The sequence below is a fragment of the Manis javanica genome, chromosome 10, assembly GCF_040802235.1.
Source record: "Manis javanica isolate MJ-LG chromosome 10, MJ_LKY, whole genome shotgun sequence".
NCBI lineage: Eukaryota > Metazoa > Chordata > Mammalia > Pholidota > Manidae > Manis > Manis javanica.
The window spans coordinates 104333293-104358367 of record NC_133165.1 but is presented as its reverse complement, the minus strand read 5'-3'; the positions used below and the strand labels follow the sequence as shown (position 1 = coordinate 104358367).

General features: G+C 46.7%; 1 protein-coding gene across 4 annotated transcripts in view; it reads left to right on the top strand.

Annotated features, from left to right (window-relative positions):
• NUAK1 (NUAK family kinase 1) overlaps positions 1 to 25075 on the top strand; it is a 97076-nt gene that overhangs the window by 5136 nt on the left and 66865 nt on the right. The window contains exons 1-2 of one of the 4 annotated variants that reach the window (XM_037007102.2): positions 20702 to 21635; positions 21756 to 22841. The exons of 1 other annotated variant lie outside the window; for it this stretch is intronic. In XM_037007102.2, coding sequence (XP_036862997.2) covers positions 22590 to 22841 — 252 coding nt within the window. In that variant the 5' untranslated portion in view covers positions 20702 to 21635; positions 21756 to 22589. Of the gene's footprint in view, positions 1 to 20701; positions 22842 to 25075 lie in introns of those variants that run through there. 2 more of the 4 variants (XM_037007103.2, XM_037007104.2) reach the window with 2 other exon arrangements.

Here is a 25075-nt window from a genome sequence, read left to right as displayed (position 1 = left end):
AGTGGGAAAGGCCTTTTCCTCACTGCACAAGTCCTGGGGGGGCCTGTGGGGTCTGTGGGGGTGGTGAGGGGCATTTGCCCTTCTCGCTTGGTGATACTGATCTGACGCCGAACTTCCGCTAGGCTGCCTGGGAAGTCCAGGGTCCCCTTAGAAGAGGGCCCCCTTTGGCTCCTCCCACAGACGGGGAGCAGGTGACAGAGAGCCTCCACACCTGAGCGTTGCGGGGCCAGGGGCTCAGACAGAGGGCCAGCTGACACTTCTGGCCATTTGGGGGCATGGAAGGGCCCTCCACGGCCTCAGCATAGTCTTGGTGAGAAAGCAGGGATGAGCTCAGAGCTGTTGGCCAGGGAGGAGCGCCAGGAGGGGTCGTTGCAGAGGCAGGGGAGGCCTCCCTCTTCCTAGTGACTTCAGAGGAAATGAGAACATCTGACTCCTAAATACATTCACCCCCACACCGCCCCTGTCCCCCGCATTGGCTCTGTCTTCTTACCAATGGATCAGCATTTCTTTGAAAAAAGAAAGAGCATATAAAAAAATTTAAAGTCATGAATATCATTGAAGCTGTAGAAATACATAAAGAAAACACAAAAACCATCACCAATAATCACATTGCCCAGAGAAAACCACTGTGAGCATTTTGATTTGTCTTCCCACATTTGGTGTGTGGGTAGGTGTATGTGTGTGTACATGTGTGTGCGCATGTATGTGTGTGCACAAATGTGCATGTATATGTGTACACATTTGTTTATATGTGCTGCACGCACATGTATATGTATGCATGTGCACATGAGTGTGTGTGTACATGTGTGTGTAGGTCCAACAAAAACAGCCTTCTTCCTCATCTATCTGAACCTCTTACAAGTGTCTGAAAAAGCTGGCAGGGAAGATCTAACTGAAGAAAGAGAGCATTACAGAGGTGTGAAAGGACTTCAGGAACAGACACGCAAGTGTGTGGTACTCTAAGGCTAGCAACAGCCAGAAGGGCTCGCCTCCCTTACATGCTTACAGATGCCAAGAAAGCAGAGAGATTTAACTTGGAGAAGTCACAGCCATAGAGGGGATTACAGAGCAGGATGCACGGCAATGGAAGGCTGCAGAAACTGCCAGCCATAGGGCCCTGCTCGCCCTCTGACCCTTGCTGGTGCCTCCCGTTGGTCTCATCCGCTGAAAGCCAGAGGTCAAGGGGGACCTGATGATGTAGCCTACAGGGGCCAGCCTCCCCCGACCAGAGAAATAAAGAATGGGTCAGTGTTGGGTGGAGGTGCAAAAAAAATAGACAACAGAAACTTCCTTCCCTGGGGAGGAGTGAGTGAGGGGCTGCAGAGGCTGATTTTGATGGTAGAGCTACTCCACAGGTAGGTAAAAGTAGGTAAAATAGGTATGGTGTAAAAGTCTTGCTGCGTGTCCCCCTCCCCTCCCCCAACTGTCTGCCTGTCTATGTATCTATCTACAATTTATATCCATCTCTAAATTCTTCTAGGAGAAAATTGTAGGCAGTATAGGAGTAATAGCTAAGGTCAGGCTTTGGAGCCAGACCACTTGAGCTGGAGTGCTGGCTGGCCCGCTTAGCAGTTGCAGGAGTCTGAGCTGGTCATTCGCCTTTCTAAGGCTTCTCTTAGTGGGACCATTGTGGGTAGGGAGGCTCAGATGAGTGAGTACATGTAAGGTGATTAGGATAGTGCCTGGCACATAGCACATGCTCACTTTGTATGCCAACTATTCACTGACTTAAGAACTCATGAATAGTTGGGTAACACTTCCTCCTGCAAAAAAAAAAGGAAAAAGAACAAAAAGCCAGTCACTGGGTTATGGGGTGAGGCTTGTCCCCCTCTTCTCTGGTTGGCTCACCCCAGGCTGGGTTCTGCTCTCCCAGTCAGGGCCCCAGTGGTGACCATCGAGAGGGTCTTTCTGGCTACTTCTTTTCTAGTTCATGACTTTGACCATTAAAATTCTCTCTGTGAGGGAGCTATTCTCGCTGAAGTGCTGAGCATTTGTCAGATTTTAGCAGGAAGGGAGGAGACGTTTAGTGGCTCAGACCCAGAAAGGAGAGAAAGGAGAAGGGAAGGAAGAAAGAGGAGGAAAGTGTGGTCAAGGCACAAAGGGAACGTGTGAGTTGCGAAGACCAGCGCTCCTGGGGCCAGATGTGCCCTAGGTTTCCCCCCATTTGGCTGCCTTCCTGCAGGTCTCCACTGCTCTAAATCCAGTGAGGCTCAGTGGGGTCAGCCAGGCCTGCCTCAGGTCCCTCTCTGCCATTTAGGTTGCCAGACTTGAAAAGAACCTCAGTTTCTTCACCTTTAAAAACCCCTCATATGTTTGCAGGAGGTTAAATGCAATGTAGTAAAGCATCTGCTAGAGAGCCTGGCACCAAACATGAAAACAGCATATGGTCACAAAAAGTAAAACCAAGGGACCTGAATACACATTCCACTAAAGACATACAAATGGCCAACAAGCACACGAGAAGATGCTCAACATCAGTGATCATTAGTAAAGTGCAAATCAAAAACACAATGAGCTATCACCTCACACATATTAGGATGGGTATTATTTAAAACACAGAAAATAATAAGTGTTGGTGAGGAGAACATGGAACCCTTGTGCATTGCTGGTGGGAATGTAAAATGGTGCAGTCACTGTGGGAAACAGGATGGCGGTCCCTCAAAAAATTAAACAGAATCACCATATGATCCAGCAATTCTATTCCTGGGTCCAAGAGAAATGAAAGCAGGAACACAAAGAGATATCTGCACACTCATGCTCATAGTAGCAGTATTCACGGGAGCCAAAAGGTGGAAGCAACCACGTGTCCATTAATGGATGAATGGATAAACAAAATATGGTCTATACATACAATGGAATACTATTCAGTCTTAAAAAGGAATGAAATTCTGACAAAAGCCATAGCACAGATGAACCTTGAGGATGTTATGCTAAGTGAAATACTGCAGACACAGAAGGACATGCTCGAATCCTCTACTATGTGGTACCGAGAGGACTCAAATTCATAGAAACAGGAAGTAGAATGGTGGTACTGGGGGCTAAGGTCAGGACGGAATGGGGAGTTCGTGTTTAATGGATACAGAGTTTCAGGTGGCGGAGATAAAAACATTCTGGAGATGGGTGGTGGTGATGGTTGCTCAACAATGTGAGTGATTACATCAAGTTCACTTAATGGAGTGAACTCTACACTCGAAATTGACCTAAATTGTAAATTTTATGTTATGTATATAGAGCCACAAAGAATGAACAAAACCAAACCAAGGAAGTTATAATAACAGTGTTTTATTAACAGCAACTACTATTATCTTTCTAAAAGTGGGTCCTGTTTATTAATACTCTCGTCTTCCCCAGCCCAGCACAATGTCAGGCTCCCAATACATAAAGCTTCAAACAAAACAAAACAAAAAACACTGACTGGAGAAACAAAAAGCAGGGGTGTTACAGAACTTTCTCTTCCTCTGTCTTCTTCATTTCTGTCTTCCTCAGGTCAGGTCCTGTGTCTTTTCACCGCTTTATTTCCAGGGCTCACTGTAGTGCCTGTGCAGAATTTTTTTCAATGAAATATGACAACGGTTCTTCCTAAGAAAGGGTTTATCTCTGTCCTCCTTGTTACACTCCTAGAAATGCATCTTGAGTTGTACAAATGCAGCAGAGCAATTAAGGAGCTATTAAAAAGACAGCTCTTCTGGAGGGGTGAGAGCTATCTGAGTATATTGCGATAGAGCCCATTAGGTGAAAATCAAAAACTCTGGCACAGAGGAGCTAGGGTTTGGTGAGAAGACAGTAGATGTCTCATCCCTTTCTAGAAATGCTGAGTCCTTAATCACTACCCAGAAAAACAGACAAGTGTCCTCTCCAAGATTCAAGTCACTTCCAAAGGGATGGGCTTCGTTTCCCTGAATTACATAAGAGGCTTTGTTTTCATTCCTGGCACTTTATTTTATTCATTGAGCATTCCTTTGAAATGTTCTCATTTCAGGAGACACAATAATCACTGCTTGGTAGACGAGGATTTATCTTAGGGTTTGAGAGCTCGTGTGTTAAAACCCGTGGAGACTGGAATGAAAGAACTGTTTTCCTGCTTGACTTATTTCCGCGGAGTATTGGAAACACTGTGGCCCTTTCTCATATGGCAGACCATGTGACAGGCTTTGGCATGAGAGCATGAAGGAAGATACAGAATTGGGGTCTTTGACCTAATTGACAAGGGCAGCAGGTGGGCTGGTTGTTGCCTCACGTCATCTTTAAGAGGGTCTCTGCATGGTTACTGCACTTTTCATCCTGGGCATAACAGGGTTGCTAATTGTATTAGTTAGTTATTGCTATGTAACAGATGACTCCAAAACTTAAGTGGCTTAAAACAACAGCCACTGATTCAGCTCAGTGACTGTGTGTGACTGGTTGTGTCTCTTATCTGGGCCAGGTGGGACTGATGGCTGATGGGCTCATGCATCTGTGGTCAGCCACAAGATGGCCTGGGCGCTGGCTGGTCTAGGATGGCCTCAGCTGGTTTGGCTCATCCATGTTCCATGTGGCCCCTCATCTTCCAACGGGCTGGCCCAGTTCCTGTGGCTGTTGCTGAAGGCCTCAAGAGAATGGAAGTAGACAAGGCCCCCTGAAGTCTAGGCTTGAAACTAGGCAGACATCACTTCCACTGCATTTTATTGGCCAGAACAAGTCATATACCCAGATTCAAGCAGTGGAGAAACTGATTCAAGGAGGGGAAAGATTGCTGGCTTTTTTTGTGTGTGCAAACAATCACCATTCTAACTTTATACATTTGCTGTCATTTGAGATACCACGTGAATGGGAGAAATAATGAATTAGCCACGTAGTGCCGTGCTAAGCCACGTTCATGAAAAGTTGAGTAAGTAAATGGAAGTATTTTATTAGGAGGGAGAAGGTAATAGTAAAAATAAGATGGAATTCACGCCCTCAAGAATCCTAGAGCCAAGAGGCAAGACAGACTCATAAACAGATCATCCCAATACAGTGTTGTCTGTGTGGTGATGCCATTTGCGTGGGGTATTGCAGACAATACGCTTTCCTCCTCCAGCCTGGCAGTGGGGTGGGGCATAGGAGAGCGAGAGGCAGGAAAGTATGGCAGTTAAGGGCCTGGTTTCCAGCTATCTTGCCCAAGTTGACGTCCAGTTCTGCTGCTAGCTGTGTGACCTTGGGCAAATCACTTGACCTCTCTATGCCTCAGTTCCCTTATCTTTCACGTGTGAATGCTAAGAGCTGTGACTACTTCATAGTAGTATGCATGAGTTTTAAATGAGTTAATATTTGACAAGCGCTTATAATAGTGATTGGCATATAACAAGCATTATATAAGTGTTAGCTATTATTATTAGTTGTTTTTAATAATTCGTAGATGTTAGTAGGATGGGGGCCTGGAAGAAGTCAGAGCGATCTAGCTGTTGGGGGTTTGGTGAGATCTTGCTCAGTTCTCCTCCCTTTCACAGTGTGAGCTGACTGAGAAAAGGACACAGGAATCAGACAGAAGTGAGGGAAGTTTTACCTACAGGTCAAGTTCGCCTGGAGATCTCAGTTAGGGCATGGCCCTGTTCCTTTGCCACCTTGATAGACGGGGTTACTCACCTTTAGCAGGGGTAAGTCCTGCCCTGCTGAGTTCATCACAGGGCAGGAGGAGGGGAGAAAAATAAGTTGGGTAGAGTGCAGGGAGAGACCCCACATGGGACTGTCCCAATTTCCCCTCTCCCCACTCAGATAACTGGGGGTTTTAGAGACAGGAAGTCATCTCTCAGCACTGTTGTCTCCTGAAGGGTAAGGGGAAGCCCTCTTGAGAAGCGGTACCGTAGAAGTAGACGGTGTCTCTGCTTATCAGATACTCATCATCTGTCCCCCTTCTCTGTGGTGAGTACACACTCCTGCCCCACAGATGTTGGTGCCCCGGTGTGACTTGCACTGGGCAACAGAATGGCACAGAGTTGATCACATCCAGCCAGAGGCTTGCAATGCACTCCCATGGCTTAGCTTCTTGAGCACCTGCCTTCGTCACATGTCCCAGAGAGTGGCTTCTCTTTCAGTCCATGCAAGGAGAAGACACATGGAACAGACTTGAACCTAGCCTGGAGCCTGAAGCCAAGCTGAACTCCGCCCAGCAGAGCCTCACGGTCAGAGAGCACAGGCATAATAAAGAGGGGCTCATATTTATAAGTGAAGTGGGGAGTCAAGGACGTTGCTCTAAGCTGGACAGTTATACCAAAATTCATCCGGGGGGTATCTCAGAACATAGATTCACTGATCTACCCGACACATCACATAGCAGTGGTTTCAGAAAGGCAGAAATTTCTCATGGAACCATCCGGTTATAAGCAGTATAGGGAAGAGGGCACAGGTGCAGTATAGTTTGGCTGGGCTGCTGCTGTCCTGGTGTCCTCCGTCCATAGCAGTTCATCCCTGTGGTTCATTACGGCTCAGCACCAGATTCACTTTCAAGATGGTGGGAAGGGGAAGATTCCATTCTCTCAAGAGCACCACCAAATCTGCTCATATATCTTGCTCACACCCTATTCTCCAGGACTTAATTACATGGCCAACTGGGCCACAGGGAAGACTGGGAAATACAGTCTTTATTCTGGGTGGTTGTATACTCAGTTCAAAACCAGGAGTCCTACAAATAGAGACCAAGAGGAGAAGGAGGGTGGAGTGGGACAACCGAGCATCCTGCCTCAGAATAACATTTCCTACCTGACAAGTTGTTCTGAGCATCCAGTGCCCTGGTATGTAAGGAAAGCTCTGCTATAAAGCCTAATATAACAGTTCATCTCAGCCTTGGTTCTATGAACCAGGATAGGAAAATCTTCTTATGAATTGTTTGTAGTCCAATGTTGGGGTGAAAAAGACTTCACTTTGGAGTCAGACAGGACTTCATCATTTATTATTTGTGTGCCTTGGGGTGAATAATTTAAGTTTTCTGGGCCTCAGTTTCATCAAAGATAAATGGGGCTAACAGTAGTGGCCACTACGGTTATTCAAGAAGCATTGAGAAGATTAATTGAGACAATGTATGCCAAGGATTTACTACTAAGCTGGCAAATTAGTGTTCAACAGGTTATCATTGTTTATAGTTCTACCTTGAAGCTGGTTACTTGATTCCCCAGATTGAGCTCTAATTGAATTTTGACATCTGATTGAAGTCAAATGTCAGAGAACCTTTCTTAGATGCCTCCCTAGCAGTCACCCCCAACCTCCTTTCTGCTTCTCCGTCTCCCATTATGGAGCCTGAAGATGCCAGGTATTTGCTTTCCTGGCCTGTGTAGCTATAGTTATAGTTAAGTGGAACTATGTGACCAAATTCTGGTTGATGGGGTATGCTGGGAAGTATTTTCATCTTTCATAAAGGGAGAGAAAAGCATATGAAGGGAGTTCCCTTTGCGCCCTGGCTAACCCCTCACCTTACTCCTTCTTACTTCCTTTGAAAACAGTTGTATGAAAATGTGTTGTCTGGAACAATGGCAGCTATCTGACCATGAGGTAATAACCCAAGGGATTAAAAAGCCAGTAAGCTAATAAGTGTAAAGAAGAATAGAAAGAGCCTGTGTTCTTGATGTCTTTGTTGAACCACTGAGCCAACCTTGGAACAATTTACCTCCAGCTTCATGCAAGAAGCTCCACTGTTTAAGTCACTTTTACTTAGTTGTTTTGTTTCTTGTTTTGAAAAGCACTCTCATATAAATCCTCCCGTTATAGGAAGAAGGTGTAGTGGGAGAAGTGGGAACTAAGGCTGTTCAAAAGAATGTATCACCCAATAAAAGGCTCTTCCCCAAAAGCGTGCAGCAGGTGCATGCCCTCTTAAGGTGACTGCTCTGAATGGACACCAATCATTTTGTATTTATTTATTCCAATGTATTTATTAAAAAAAATCAGTCTCAGTCCTTCATAGTTACACTCCTGGGCTTTAACTCAGCTTAGTTCAATATTTACTTAGCACCAACTGTATCAATAACATTAGTGACACACAGTGGAAAAGAGAGCCAGACACTACCTTTAAAGAGCTCATGGTCTCGGGGGAGACCAAACAGACAAACAGATGATTCCAAAAAATGGAAAGGGCAATGATGGTATGGAAGTACAAAGGAGGGAGTCACACTGGGGGAGAAAGAGGGGAGCAAGTCAAACCAGGAAAGAGAATATTTATTGAACACCTACTATGGGGTGTGTAGAGTGTATGATTATATGCTTTTAACTTGAAGTCCCAATTGTGGGATCAACATCAGCAAATGAGGCCTGCCTTCCTCCCAGCAAGGACCACAGTATCTGTGTCACCAGCATATTAAGGTAGCCTAAGATGGGTGGGGGAAACAGCCAACAGTGGCACAAATTAACATATCTAGAAGAACATATTAGAGTTTGCTTGTTTGTACATAGCCAATCAGAGCAAGAGCATGAACAGCAACACTACAGGGACACCAATGGCAGAAAAGGAGCTCCTTGCTGCAGAGCCCAGGCACCCTCAGCTTTCAGAGTGAGAGGGCCCTTTGAAGATCTTTGGCCGGAGGCTCTGACTTTTACTCTGTGGGCATTAAGGCACTGATAAGGCCTTTTATCCCAAAGGATTGTGGATATGAGCATTACTGGGATGATTTAGTCTCGATAATTTAGATATTTTTATAGTGAAAGAATTCTTAATGTTAAATAATCCTAATTGTGTGTATGCATGTGTGTGTGTGTGTGTGTGTGTGTGTGTGTGTAAATTGAAAGTCCTCTCATGGGTTTCTACTTATGAGCTAGTGGAGTGAACAAAACACAGCTTCCTGTAGCCTTAGAACCCTGGAGCTCTGACAGGGTGCTTGTAAATGTGGACTAGGCCAGGTGCTTCTGCTAAAGTGACAGGGATGGATTTTGTTTAGTCCACTGTCTCTGCAATCCTATCATTTGTAGGATTCACTTGCAAGGCCAGAGCCACAGTCAAAGTTAGACTATGAATCCAGGAAAACACTCTCAGAGGACAGGGTCACCCCTGACCAACATTGCCATATGCCGCTTATTTGCAAAAGCGATGGGAAGTTCTCTTTCACTGGCATTGACATTTCTCAAGCTCATCTGCTATGTTTGAATTTCTGTAATTAGAGTTTTATCCTACTGGTTAAAGCGAACAGGCAATCTGTGTCTTAGTAAAATACTATTAAAAAGACACAGGCCCCACATGGGGTCATGTCTGCTCAACCACGTCATCAAACTAGGGCCTAGTACTTAAACCCAATTACAGTTTCAACCTGCCCCAGAAACATAGAAAATTTCTGGTCACCATCATTGATAAGATAATCTGTCACATCTTAGATAAGCCTTCTCCATTTTCCCTTAAAGAAGATGGGGTCATGTGCATTATAAGACCCCCTGCTCTTCCTGCTAAGAGAAAGTGACCTTGCCTGAAACAAACACTTCTTTACTTTTTCTAAGTAACTCCTTCCTGTCTATAAAAACCTTCCATTCTGTACAATTCCTCAGAGCATCTCTCTACTTGCTAGAGGAGAGACTGCCTGATTCATGAATCGCTTAATAAAGCTGAGTAGATCTTCAAATTTACTTGCATGAATTTTATTTTTTAATAGTACATTCCTTGGGAGCAAACCTTTATGCTTAATAACCACAAAAGTGATCTTCTCACATAGTCTCCTCTCTTTGGATGCCCTTGGCAACCCAGTAAGACAGGTGTGGAGATTACATCTGCTTAATTGATGAGGAAACAGAGGGCCAAACAGAAGCCAGAATTTAAAACCTTGGCTTGAATTGCAAATTTCTATGGATGATGTAAGCTGTTGGGATTCACACCGATCATTTGTAAACTGGACACAATAGTGTAATAGCATAACTGCCTTGGATATTATCAGGAAGACAGAAAGAAACACATTACTCTTGTGCTTGTTCATCTGTTCACATTTAGCAAGTGGTTCATTGTAGTCCTGTTCTGAGGCACAAAAGACTATTCAAGATGCCTGAGGAAAAATTGCTCCCCCAACAGTAAAAAATAACAATACCCCTGTTAACTGAGTCCTGATGATGTGTCAACACAAGGTATAATTTAATACAACCCTCCCAAAATTATATTTATTAGGTTATTAGTCCCATTTTGTAGATGCAGAAACTGGGGCCCAGAGAAGCTAAGCAACTTGCCAAAGGTCACACAGCCAGTGATGGAGGGAGCTGGGATTTGACCTGGACCCAGCTCCAGAGCTTTCATTCTCAGTATACACAGCCTTTCATACATTGGACTTTCTCTGTGCTTTATTCCCTTAAACTTTGGCTGGGTTTGTTTAGATAGATGCAATCGGATGCTGAGGAGCCACACTGTCAAATGGAGGTCTGAGGCAGAAGGTAGGGCCCTGCCCCAAGCAGTTTGGTGCGACATTTTACATATAGGTTGAAAGAACACACTAATTGCAGCTTCCCTGGCACTTTATTCCTACCAGCTACTTCTGAAGGTGCTGCCAATAGCCAGTGGCCCTGAGGGGGCTCTAGGCTGACAGTAGCCACCCCCTTACCCAGCGTTGGAGTCCAGCCTGCTCCTTCCCTCGAGTGCTTCCTGAGGAAGAGTACGCGTGGGAGGGGCCCAGGGTGGGGGGGACTCAGAGCAGCTAGTGCACTGTAGGGAGACTAGGTAAAGGGCGTGGGGGCCCAAACTCCGGATAATTGCTGCAGCTTGCTGTGGCCAGGAGTGCCGTGGTGGGCTGCTCACTGTCTGCCTCAGCAGTAGATTCCTGCTTCCCTGCACCGCCTCCCCAGGTGACTGCTGTGGTCGCTCTGTCAGCGTAGGGATCGAGTCCCTCGGGCCAGAGGCCGCTCATCACCTGCCATCTGCCTGACGTAAGTGGCTGGTACACGCATAAAGAGGAAGCCAGCTGGTAACCCGAGAAGGGCCAGAGGTGAGCAGCAGAGTGCAGGCCGGGAAGGGAAATGTCGGGTGGAAATACCCAGGGGCACATTAATTTCCCTAAATGCCCCTTGGGCCTATTGAAGTTACCAAGAATCCAATCAGCTGCCTTTTAAAAGAACTTTGAGGTGGCTGCTCCTTTTGATGGGGCAGCTGAAGCCAGGCTGGATTTTTTGACTTTTTTAGTCCTTTTTCTGGCTCTTCATTTTGGCTTACAGTGTTCTGTCTGGATGCTAAAACTCATGACATTCCATTCATTGTAAAAAGGAGACCAGACCCTGCAGCCAGCTACAACAAAGCATTTTACAAGCAGCTTTCACAAACATGTGTTTTTTTCCCCCCCATTTTGACAATGTTCATATGATGAAGGGTATCATTATCCTCATATAAAAGATGGGGAAACTGAGGCCTGGAGAGACTGTACAATGTGGTGGAAAGTGTGAAGGATGAGGAGGTGGGGATGGAGATCCTAGCCTGGTTCTAACCTCATAAAAAACAATGGACTCAAATGTAGGCCACTTCACAGTACAGTGCGTCTGCATCTAATTTTCAGACCATCTATGCAACACACCTGGGTGGGGGCTTGATTGCTCAGATGGTCAGTGACAGACCTGGTCCTCTAACTTCATGTTCTTATCTCTTTCTGTCATATCACTTCTGCCTGAGCTCCTCAAGTTCTCTGAGTCGCTATCTTAGGACCTGGTCATGTTTTCATAAAGGGCAGAGAGTAAATGTTTTAGGCTTTGATGGTTGCATGGTCTCTTTTGAAACTACTCAATTCTGCTTTTACGGCTCGAAAGCAGCCAGAGATGTACACAAATAAATGGGCGTGGTTGTGTTCTAATAACTCTTTAGGGCCCTGAAATCTGAATTTCATATAAAAGGTTCTTGTTTGGCCAATGATCTATAACATGTTCCTATGTTGACAGTTAGTAACTGCATTAGGGAGGGTGAGGATTTAATGATATGGGTAGCTACTAAACCACTGTGTTGTATATTTAGAACCAATATAAGATTATATCAATGATACTTCAATAAAATGTAAAATCCACTCTTAGCTTGTGTCAGGCATAAAACTGGGGGTAGGACACAGAGTGCTGGCCCCAGTTCTATCTTCATCTATGAAATTGGGGATCAGTGGTATCTCTCTCTTAGAACTGTATGGATTAAATGAGATTATAGGTAATGTACTTTGCACCGAATACATCATTGCCCAGTACTCGAGCAATGTGTACGTATCACACTGTAAGAGCACAAACTTCTCTGGCCTCAGTTTTTCCATCTATAAACAGGGAAGGTTGGCCACTTGCAGCCCTAACAGTCTATGATGTTCTGCCAAATTGCTTCGTGATAAAGAGCTTCGACAGCTTGCCTTCTTGTCCTGGAGACACTGGCAACTTCCTGGCTCTCCCTGGAATTTTTCCACCCAATCTTGATTCTGCCAAGTTCTTTTTCGCCTTGGCTCACACTGTGGTGAACTAGATTACTTCTGCCTCTTTCCTAGAGTTTTTAATAACCAGAGACTCAGCCACTTGGTGGTGCTGTGGGAGATGTTTTTGTCATAAAGCCACCAGCTTGTTTCTCTTGGAAAACTTCAGAATTAAAGGTAGGGACAGCAAATATGGGGCTTCCGGGAAAGAGGTGTGGTTCATACCTGTGCATGTATTTCCAGCATTTGTCCACATCTTGTAAATTTGGGCAGTTGGGCCTGAGGTTTTAGATATTCTGAGTGGGGTGCTTGGATTGAGGGGTCAGGAAGAGAGAGATCTGGTGAGGCTCCCTATTCACCCAAATTCCTGGAAGTTTCTTAGATGCCCCTTTCTGTCATGCGGGGGAGAGAGTCAGTCTCTCTTCTCCCCATGGCTAACATGCAATTTCTCTTTGGAGCCATTAGATATACAATCAAATAGCCTTTATCTTTCAGTGAGCTGACTTGCTGTGATTTTTATAGAACTGCATTTTATGAGATGTGATGTTTGGATTCTAGATATGATGTTGCCAAAATACCTGAGTTTGAATCCTGCAGCTCCATTTGTGAGCTTTGAGACCTCAAGTAAGGCCCTCCAGCACATCAAGTGAAATGTGGGGAAAATAAAATATCTAATCGCAAGTGAAATATCATTCCAAAGATAGAAGAGGCCACTCGTGTGAAGGTGTTTTGTAAACCGTAAAGCCTGGGGCCATCTCCTATTCATCTTTATTGCCAGTTCTGGCACAATGACTTAATGGTCATAGATGCTCAAGCGACATTTGTTGGCTGAATGAATGAACAGATGGATGGAGGGCATCACGAAGGGAAGGGCAGATTGGAGGCGAGCCGGTTTAATGAAGGGCTTCAAAGGACAAGGCTGGAGAGGGAGCAGGCAAAGCCTGCTCTTGAGAGGAATTTGGGGCAAGGGCTCGTCTGCTTGGTAGACAGCTCATGCATTCCTCACCAGCTGGCTGCCTGCACAGCCTGGCTCCACTTGGCCCCAGCTGCCCGGCCCTGGGCCGTCTGAGGCTTGGGTGACCGCTCCAGAGCAGGTGGGCCAAGAGCTTCTGCCACCACAGGCAGGCTGGTGCTGCCCTGGAATGCCCTGCCTCTCACGCCTGCCTTTAGAGGCTAAGTCCCTGGTGACAGTAAACATGACGGTGTGGGGCCCGACAGTGAGCTGTCCTGGGTCTTGGCAGGGCAGGGCTGAGGGACCTGTATCCCATGGTTAGAAATACAAATAAAAACAGGACAGATAAATATGGGCAGTTATGTAGGAAATCTAGACCCTGAGACTATTTTTTTCTGACCTAGTTTTTTTTGTTTAGGACAAAATTACTTGGGAAACTGTGTTGCTTTACATGGTTATTATAGGCCCCATAGAATTAACTAATAATATCATGATTTCAGCAATAATAAGAGCAGCTGTAATTTAGTTCAGGCTTACCATGTACCTATGTAGGTCTATGCTAAGCACTTCATAGAAGCAATCTTAATTAGTCTTATAAGGTAAGCATTAATCCTGTAGGGTCTTATCACTCAACTCTATGAGTCATTACTATGATATTGATTTACAGATGAGGGAAATGAGATTTAATCTTTAATCATTTACTGGGGTCATAGAACTAGCAGATGAAAGAGCTGGAACTCAACTATTCATCCAACTGTTTATTCATTCCAGAAATAATTATTGAACACCTATTATATACCAGGTACTGAGGATTCATAAGCAAATAATATAGATAAAAAATGTTTGCTTTGTCTAGACAAATGCAACAAAGAAATAGATGATTTACATTACAATGTACAATGCTGGTGAGCACAATGGTAAAGAATGGAGGAGGGAAGGGTATAAGGTGCCCCAGTGGTAGGAGGGAAGAGAACTCAGGAAAGGCCCTGCAGACAAACGGACATCTGAGCAGAGGTGAAGGTGCTGGGCTGCTGAGTTTCACAGGCCGGAGAGTAGAACTTTCATGTCTTTAAACTTTGCCCAATGGAACATATTGAAAATATGGAGCTCAAGGAAGATGTCTATGGATTCACCTTTCCATTAAGTTCATTCTCTCTTTCCTGGGCTATACATTCCCAGAGTGAGAAATACGGAAGGTAAAAAAATCCATCCAATCCATTCATCCATCTGTCCAGTCATCCGTCCATTGTTTATTTGGTGCCCATTACAAGCAATTTCTATACTTCTGTTAGAAAAAGAAATTAAGATCTAGATGTATACATACTGTTGGGTACAGTAGCCACTAGCCACATGCAGCTATGAAGCATTTGAAATGTGGCTCTGTGACTGGAGAACTAAAATTTTAATTTTATGCAATTAACTAAAATTTAGATTAACCCCCCTGGATCAGTGTAAAATATTTTTCTGTTAAATACAACTTTATTGTAGCGCTAGGGTTACATTTTGGTTTAGCCATTGCAACTTAGCTCTGAACTGAGATTTACTCTAAGTATAAAGTACACAATGGATTTTGAAGACTTACTACAAAGGAGGGATGTAAAATGTCAATAGATTTTATATTGGTTGCCTATTGATTGCATATTGAAATGATAATATTTTACACATATTAAGCTAAATTCAAATACATTATTGAAATTCGTATCTGTTTTTTACCTGTGTTTAATATGGCTGCTAGAAAAGTTAAAATGATACAGGTGGTTTACATTATGTTTCTATTGGACAGTGCTATTTTAGGCTTGACTATTGTGGAGCTCCTAGGCGACTGGGTGGAGCTGGGCTCATTATAGAATAATTGTCAATATCATGAAGTAAGTGCTATAACAGACCCAGGAACCCTGGGGACAGAGAACTGAGCCTTCAGTTCTCTAGGACTCCAAGATGAGGAGGAGTTGGTTATCTGAAGTACGGGAAAGGGGGGGCGTGTCCCAGGCATTGGGCACAGCATGTGCAAATGCGGAGAGGCATACAACAGTGAGATATGCCCATGGGACACATGGTACTTGGCGGGAGGTGGTGTGGATACAAATCGGGAAAGAATCATGTGGATCAGACCATGCAGGGAAAGTGAAACGAGCATCAGCCTAAGACAGCTAGGCATGTTTGCTGGGCTCCTGTGTGCCAGCCAGTATGCCAGATGCTTACATCAGTTCATTCACTGACTGCACCCGTATCTGTTGAGTGCCTATGTGCTATGCGTTGTTCTGGGTGCTGAATATATATATAGTAAGGAATAAGACAAACATAGTCCTTGCTCTCATGGAGCTGACATACAGGTAATAATGTCCAGGATAGGGAGGAAAGAAAACGAACCAATCAGAGAAGGTGATGACTTGGGCAAAGTCTCCCAGCTGATGAACAGTGAGGCCAGGATTCTGGTCTGGGTCTTTCTGATGCTAATGCCAATGCTTTCCTTAACGTCATGCTGCCCTTAGTGTCAGGATAAGGAGTTTGGGCTTCGTCCTGAAGGCATAGGAGATCAGCAGACTTAGAAGAGGGAGATACAGGGGCAGATAGATCTGTTGTTTAGGAATGAACTATTGTGACCAACCACACAGAGGAAGGTGGCACTGAGGAGCTTAAGTGTTGTACTTCTTGCAGGTGTCTCCCCTTTTAGCATTTGTCATAGCCACCTTCCCCTTCTCCCCAAATCACTTCCTTCCTTCCCCAAGTCTATATTCAATGTAGTGGCCAGAAGGAGACTTTTCAAAACCAAGTCTGAGTATGTCACTGGTCTAATCAGAATGGGCCAATGGCCTTCCTGCCTGACTCAGAATGAAACCCAAAGTGCTCACATTATTCCACAAGGCACTACAGGATTTGGCTGGTCCTCTGTTAACTTTCTGTCCCGACTCCTACCATTCTCCTAGTTCACTCCATTTGCAATGACCTCCTCACTATTTAATGAACATGCCAAGCACCTTCCTGCCTCAGGGCCTTTGCACTTACTAGACTCTATGCCTGGGGGAGTCTTCTCCCAAATATGCATATTATCCCCCAGATATCCAGATCATACACTCCCTCGCTTCTTTGGGGCCTCTGCTCAAATATCACCTTATCAGAAAGACTTGTCCATACCAGCCTTAGCATTCTCTACCTACTTAACTGCTTTATATTTCCTGCTAGACATTTCCTTACCGTTATCTGACATACAATACAGTTATTTGTGCATGGCTCATCGTCTATCTGTAAACCTAATGAAGACAGGGACTTCAGTTTTGTTTATTTCTGTGTCCCCAGAACCTAGAATTGTGATGTGTCCATGGTAAGCACTTAGCTAATAGGTTATGTGCATTCACCCATTCAAGGAGCAAAATATAGAGAAGAGCTCTTTATATTTTCTCCAACCCATCCCAGAACCCCCATTTAAGCTTAGTGAAACCCAAAGGCTCTTCCATTGCAGCCCATCGGTTATTCCCTCCATGGCTCTAGCTCATCCTTGCATGTGACATATTTACTCTCTTGACCTTCTGGCGGCTACTCCTTCCAGGGTGGCGTGGTGGTATTTTCTGCTTCTGGAGTCCTGCCAGTACTTTCACTGTTAATGGGGAATTTATCACATTTCAGTTTCTTTTCTCAATAGAAACTTCCAACAATTCCCCACTGTTTTATTCCCTCAGGAAGAAGCTATCTTGTTTTTCAGTATAAAGTTTAGGACAAGGAAAACAGCAAATGGAACTGTGGCCAATTGTCTGCTTGTCCCATTGTCTTCACACGTGCACAAGGAATGGGGGGTGGGGGAAGGAATGTGCAAGAAACAAAACTGAAATCAAAAGGCGTCAACAATCATCAGTGCGGAGGGTCATCGCAGATCACCTTGCCTGATGATGTCATTCCACAGAGAGGCCAAGGTGCCTGCCAAAGGGACACCCCTGTTACAGCAGGGGCTAGAGGTCCTGTCCCTTGTCCTGTCGTTTGTCCCCACACTGGGGGGATACCCAAAATGATGCTCTTCCCAACAGGATCCTTCTGGCCAATCAGTTACCAGATAGATGAGAAAAACTTGAAGTAAGCTCTCTATCTGGGTTATATTTCAAATGAATCCTGTAATATCAACATATTCTGCTTCCTGGTGTCATTGATCAGCCCCCAGGAAAAGGCCTTCCCTCGTGTCCTTTTATACATACACAAAATAGAATACGAGGCAGGAGGTGGTAGATGAAATGAACAGCCGGCACTTATTGAGTGCTGCTATGCATCTTGGGTTGTTCTTAGTGATTTTTTTTTACATTAACTTAATCAATCCTCAGCAAAAGACCTTGGAGCTAGGTTTCATTAAGGTTTGCATTTTAAAGATGAGGAAACAGATACAAGGAGGAAGTTGCCCAGGATGACACAGCTTGAAAGTGGCAGAGCCAGGATTGCACCCAGCCAGTTTTGATTCTGGAGTCTATGCTCTTAACCACTATTCTTACTGTTTCTCTAGCTACTTAGCAGGGGGAAGAAACATAGCTTTCTGTTTTGATTTGTGAATAAATTTTATTTTTAACTTACTTCTAGTTATGGATTCTACATTCAAATGGCACTGGTTCTCCCAAGAAGTTTGGTGGCTGGAGGTCAACTGGATGCTATGAATTGCATTTATTACCCACAGGCTGGAAGCATGCCTATCTTGTCCCTATGCATCCTCAGCCCCAGATGTCTGGTACATAGTGGGAAAATAAGAATGAGTACACTTATTTCTTACTGTTTTATGACTATTGTATACTGCTTTTATTTGATCCTGGTTACATGTAACCCAGGAAAAACTAAAGGGAAAAGCTCTGGCTCCAAATATTCTGCAAGTAGACAAAGAATGTAAGTGGCATTTTTGGTTCCCACTATGATGATGGTTGTTATAATCTTCCATTTTGCTTTTTATATCTAAATACACACTTGGTATAACCTGTGTTAGGGCAGTACTAGCTGCTGTAACAAATAAACCCTTTAACTTCAGGGGCTTAACATAATAGAAGTTAATGTCTTACTCGTGTACCAGTCCAATGTCCTGGTCAGCGGGTAGCTTTATTCCTCAAGTGATGCAGAGGCACAGACTTCGTTTATCTAGTGGCTCCACCACTCTCTGGGGCTTTGGAGTTCCTCTGCTTCCAGCTAGGCAAAGTGGGGAAGGCACACCCATTTCTTTAAACACGCTAGTCTGGAAGTAATGAACATCCCTTTGGCTCATATTCCATTAGAGAGAACTAGTCACACGGTCAAACTTGGTTGCAAGGGAGGCTGGGAAATACATCATCAACTGAGCAGCTGTTAGCTCTCCTGTGAAGAATGAGTATTTGGTGGGCAGCTAGCAATCTTCTGCCACAGTGAAGTAAATAAGCACCTTTTAGGTTGCTCTTTAATGTGAGATGTCTACCAGACAATACACTTAATAGCTTAGAAATGTCACAATCTCTGGTGCTTTCCAAAACCTCATCTAGAAAAATGGAAAACTAATGTCAACCAAAGCAGGCATTCATTGCTGTGAGCTGAATGGCAGGCACCTTGGGATAGGGATTAGAGCAGAGTATTAGAGCTAGAGACTTGGGTTCAAATCCTGACTCAGTTACTAACAGCCTGATCACAGAAAACTTAACTTCTCTGAGATTCAGTGTTCTTTACAGCCAAATGGGGATCATATGCCCACTCTGCTGTTTTATGATGATTAAATATGTATAAATATCCTGGAAGACAGTAAACAATAATTGGTATTACTGTTTTCTGAACAAAGATTTCTCCAGAAAGCAAGCGTTCTTTCAAATTGTTTGAAAATAGGAAGTGTAATAAAGAACAAGTAATGAGCCTTACATAAATAAAAGTCATAGGACACTGTGGATGCCATGCATCTAACTGTGGATGTTACAGCCTCTGTCCTGTATCCAGAATGAAGACAGAAAGCTGAGTCTAATCAAGCAATGTGATTAAATTACTTATAATTGCCTGAATGCTAGTAGGAGCCATGGAAGATGAAAAACAAATATAATAAAAAGATTGATAACTATGATTTATTCAGAGTACACGTCATATCCTTTAATCCTCATACCAGCTCTCTCACGTTATTGTTACCACCACCAATACCACCCATATTACTACCATTGCCATTTTTCAGATGAGAGAACCAAGGCATAGAGAAGGAAAAGAATTATCCAAGACAGTCAATTACTAATGGTGGAACAGCAATTTGAACCCAGGGAGTTTGATTCCACAACTCAAGCTCTTTATCAAGAAGCCTGGGATCCTGTTGGAGGAAATGCTTTATCTGTGTGAAAGCATGCAAGCGCCATGCAGGATAACATTGTGCCATTGTGCTGAAGTGTGGTTTAAATTATAAATGCTACAGGTATTCAGTTGGGAGGGGAACTCCCAGTGCTTGGGAAGGACTGTGTGCCAGGCATTGTACTGGGTGTTTCAATCCTTCCCATTTAAGGAGAGGTAGCCCTGCATATGTGGAAGAGGAATACAAGCTTTGGAACTGGACAGATAGGGTTTAAATTCTGGTGCTATTTACAACCTGTGTAATCTCAGGCATATTACTTAACCTTTCTGAAATCGTTTCCTCAATTGAAAAACAGGGATTATAATAACTACCATATAGAAGAGGGTTTACTGTCATGAAATAATATCAGCATATGGTAGGTGTTCCTCATTCAACAAATAAGAGTAAGTCCCAGGCACTTGGGAGCAACACTATCAGCCAGAATAAGCTAGGTTATGCTGCTATAACAAATGGTACCTGCAAATCTCACTGGCTTAACACAAGTTTAATATTTGCTCACACTATTTTTCCAGTGCAGGTTTGCTGGGACTGCTCTGTCATTTTTACAGAGACCCAGGTTGGTTGGGGTGGGGATCTATCGTTGTTCTTCCACAGCTGTCAAGATCAGATCACCAGCATTCAACTTTCAGGATTGTTCAGACATGGGAATTTGCCCAGTGACCCTTAACATTTCTACCTGACAGCAATACATATCACCTCTGCTCTCATTCCATTGGCCTAAGCAAGTCATTTGGCCACCATCTCATTTCAAGAGGTTGGGGTAGTGGATTCTTATCACATGCCTGGGGAGGGAAAGAACCAGAAAATATTTGAGCAACAGTTTTAATTACTACTATAGACAATTTGTTTCCCTGTAAAACAGACCCATATTTTAATAAGAAACAAGCTCTGAGAGGTTAAGTCATTTGACTGAGGTCACACAGCCTGTATTCTAGGGAGACAGGCTCAACTGGCAGGTTACTCACTCTGACTCTTTAATCTACATGACAATGTCTACAAACTTTATGTAAGCACAGAATACAGTTCCAGGATGGGAGCAAGAAGGCCCTGTTAAGTGTGGACAGAATAGGAACTGAATAGACAGGGCCTTTGTGTTTGTGTTATGCAATAAGCCAGAGAGCTCTTGGGGCAGGCAGGAAGGGGCAGCGGGGTTTGTGTCAAACATCAATCAGTATAAGAGAAGTTTGGGCGGATAGGGATACCAAGTACCAGAGTGTGGTAGAGGCACGAGTGAAAGGTAAGATGCCTGCAGTGTTTTGGGCCATTCCAACAGCAGGGAGGGGTCCTGGGAAGAACAGGGTGCTGCTGGAGTCCAGGGCAAGGTGATACGGGTGTTCAGGAGTGAAGACAGCAGGCATGCAGAAGGGATGAAGCTGAGATTGCAGAGGGTTGAGCAGGGCTCACTGATGAACATGTTAAGTATCACCAGGCGATTGGTACAAGGCTCCAGACATTCTTCATACCTCACTCTTCCTATATTGCACCATTTATAAAAATAATCCCCCAAGGCCTCTTTTTCTCTTGCCTTCTTCCTTACTTTTTCCTTGCTGCCTCTTAAGAGAAGCAGGCAGCCTTACCGCGGTGGGTTAGAGGCCCTTCCTGCCTGACCCTCAGCTTGTGCGGTACCAGTTGCTGTGACCATCTTCAGGATCTGGCCCTGGGAGTTCCCAGGGCCCAAGGGGGCCAAGAGGCCTGCAAGCCGCCTCTTGCTCAGCAGTCCCGACCCTGCTCCACCCGAGGTCCCTGGTTTGCCCACCTCCAAAGGCAGCCTTCGCAGGCAGGGTGGGCGCCCAGCACCGTCCTGGCACCTCTAGCCCCCTCTCTTCCATGCCCCCAACTGTTCTCCCTGCGCAGGCTGCCGGCCGGGAGTTCTGGAAGGTATCGGAGGGCCGGCAGTCCCGCGGCGGGCCCCGGGTTCAGTCTCCGCGCCTCCCTCCCCGACTCCGCCTTTCTGCGGGGAGGGCGCGGGGCCGGGGTCAAAGCGCCCCTCCAGGGACCCTCCGGGAAGCACAGCGGCCCCGGGCGGGCAGCCCTTCGCCAGCCCGAGGTGGGGGCGCCCGGGGCCGGGGGCCAGCCGCGGCGGGGCGGGAAGGGGGCGCCCTGCGGCGGACGGGGCCCGTGACTCACCGCCTGTAACCCAACACCCGCCCTGCCTCCCCTCCCCCAGCTGCTCCTCCAGCTCCGGCCTGGCGCCCGCGGCGGCACCTAAGAGAAAATGAAGAGGCGCCCGGGCCCTTGGCGCCCCCGGCCGGATCGTGAGCGGGCCGCGGCGGCCTTGGGCTCCGAGCGCTCTCGCTCCTCCCGCCCCGGCGCTCGGCGAGCCGCCGCCGCCGCCCGCGCGCGAGCCGGAAGGAAGGCCGAGCGGCGGGAGCAGGCGGCGGCGGCGGGCCCGCGGTAGCTGCGGCGGCGCGCCCGGGGAGGGGGCGCCCGGGCTGGGAACCCCTCGGTCCCGTCCCGGCCGAGCGAGGACAAAGCCCCCCTGCCGCCGCTGCGGCCTCCACGGCGCGGCACAAAGGGCGAGCCGCGACAGGCCCCCATCCCCCTCCCGGCTCGGGTGGCCCCGGGGGGCGGCCGGGAGGTGGGGGAAGCCCCGGCCGCGCCGCCTCTCGCTCCCTCTCCCCCGCCCCATCGGCCGTCCTCCCGGGAGGGGTCGGGGGGCGCGGCGCCCCGCATAACACTCCCCCTCCTGCGCAGGGAGCCGCCCCTCTCCCCTCCCTCCTGCAAACACCACCGCCTCCGCTGCCACCGCCGCCACCTCTCCTGACGCTCCGCAGCTCGCCGCGGCCGGTGGGCGGTGCGCGGACCGTGCGCGCCGGGGGCGCCAGATGTGCGGTCCTCGCGGCCGCCAGTGACCGAGCCGCAGCCGAGCGCGGGCGGACCGCCTCGCCAATGCTGCGCGGGCCACTTTGAGCGCACCCCGGCTTCCCTCGGCGGGGACCCCGACACCCCGAGCGCGGTGCCCTGTCTGCCCTCTCCAGCCCGGTTCGCCCCGCGTTTGGACATGGAGGGGGCCGCTGCACCCGCGGCCGGGGATGGCCCCGACTTGCGGCCGGGAGCGCCGGGCTCTCCTCCCGAGGCGGGGGCGGGGGCGACGGCAGCCCCCGCGGCGGCCCCGGAGCCCAGGAAGCCGCACGGGGTGAAGCGGCATCACCACAAACACAACTTGAAGCACCGCTACGAGCTGCAGGAGACCCTGGGCAAAGGCACCTACGGCAAAGTCAAGAGAGCCACCGAGAGATTTTCGGGCCGAGTGGTGAGTGGGGGAAACCCCCAGGGGCGCAGGTTTGACGCGTCTGGGGACGGGGGGCGCGCGGGGCGAGAATCTCTTGTCCGGGGGCTCTCTTGTCCGAGAGGGGGCTTCCGGGGAACCCCCCTGACAGGCTCCTCACTCTCTGCCAGGCTCCCCGTGACTCAGGCGTGTCTCTCTCCGAAACACTTGTTACATCCTGTCTGCGCATATTTTGGGGGTTTTTATACCAGCCCGCAGTAAAGTAGTATTTATGATTTGCAAACACTTTGCAGCGATAGGACCGCCGGGGTCTCCCTCGCGGGCATGCATTCAGACCATGTCCTGGAATGCCTTATTTGCTCTTCCTCTGAACAGACCCCGGTACTCCAAGTCCCGTGTCCTGTAGATGAATGCGAGCTCTGCCTCTGCATCCTCCCAACCAATACTCCGCATCCCCTTGATGCTGCGGGCGTTGTATGTTTTTAAGAGAGAAGGTTAGGAAGCAAAATCGAAGGCTGCTGCATGACGAGGGTGGTGACAGTTTTGCGTCTGGCTTCTGGGAGGACTGAAATGTCCAGGACGGGAGTAGCCTCACACATGCTGAGTTGCAGCCGGCTCAATTGCACTGCAGGTCCTGGCTATAGGGCTACTAAATTGCTTTAGGGGTCTGGCCCATCTACCCCACTCTTTGTGACAGCTGAAACCCTGCCAAGATTCCAACAGCATTTGCACAGCCCCAGGGAGAGCCTTGAATGCCTCGGAGTCTCTGCCGTTGTCCCAGACTTGGTTGGTTGTCATTTTCCTTTCCTCAGAACAGGCCCTTGAAATCCACACTGCTTGTGGCTAGAGGGCTGGGCTCAAAGTGACTGACTATTGCAAAAATATTTTGTGTGGTGTGTGGCAGAAAATTAACGTGGTTCTTTGGTTTGAAGCATATCAGATGTATTTTAATCGATTTAGGGCCAAAGTCAGGAACTAATTTTGGCACTCCTTGTGTGCACTTTGGGGAGTGTTTTGGCGCCCAGGGTTCCCTATGAATTTAACAAATGACCATAGGAAAAGCAAAATGAACTTTGAATGGAGTGGTAGGTTGATGTTGGTATTTTTCTTTTGCATCTATCCAGGGACAATTCTGTTGAAAAAAATGGGGCACCAAATCAGAAAGTTGAGCCCCTAAATTCTCGAATATTTGGATGCCTGCCTAACTCCCTCGTTGCAAGCTTCGCTGTTTGGGTTGGTGCAGCTTTATCCTATAGCTTAAAAATAAAGTCTGTTACAGGTTAATTGGAAATTTGAGATGTTGTATTTTTAAGCTGTCTCCAATAAACAAATTCTATAACAAGCAAGAAGTTGAGAATTCAGTCTGGGCAGGTGCCCTTTCTTACAGGTTAAAAATTTTAAAGAGGAGATGATTGTAAAGATGTCCTTTGAGGTCCGTACTTTCAGGTTTGTGGAAGAAGAGTCAGAGAAACTGCACTTCATTCATGATTTTCTTCTAAGGCGATATTCCCTAGGCTGGATGTTGAATAAGCAAAAACTAAGCTTAGCTCCTTGCTCATGTTGTCTTAATAGCTGTTGAAGAATTGTGCAGGGAAGTTGAAGAGCGGAATAATGAAAAACAGACGCGGTCGGAGCTGCAGGTTGAGGATGTGAGCTTGTGAGGGGTTGAGTGGTAAGGGTGTGTCTGGGATCTTTGAGGGGAGGTGGAAGTCTGAACGTTGGCACAGGCTGTGCGAAAGAATGAAAACTTTCCTTATGTCAGACACCTTTCTGAGCCTCACTGGGGCTTCCTGTTAGACGTTTGTTTTGCTGTCTCATCCGCAGACTAGGTTAGAGGGAAAGGGATTGCAGCAGTAGACAGGAGCCTGCCTTTCTCTTTGGGTGGGTGTCTTGTCTTTTATTTGCAGAAACTGAACATTCTGTTGGAATTCCGTCAAATGGCCACTAGGGGGCGCCCTGAGCACGGAAGAAGCTCGTTTCTCAGCCGCCAGACTTCAGTCCTGTTGTGTTATTGTCCAGCCCTCCTTCAGTTTCCCATTGTGCTATTAATTTCAGCTAGACCTTGTATTTTACTTAAAAAATTATATAAAGATTTTGAATATGGTAGCAGATTCAAGGCTCAGAAGCTGGCAATCTCTAAGCTGCTTTCTACTTGATAGATAAGCTTCGAATGTTAGCGTCACCACCTAGTGAAAACCTTGCTTTGAACAGATGGGAAAACTGAGGTAAGGTGATGGGAAGGTGTCCTTGGCCTAGAG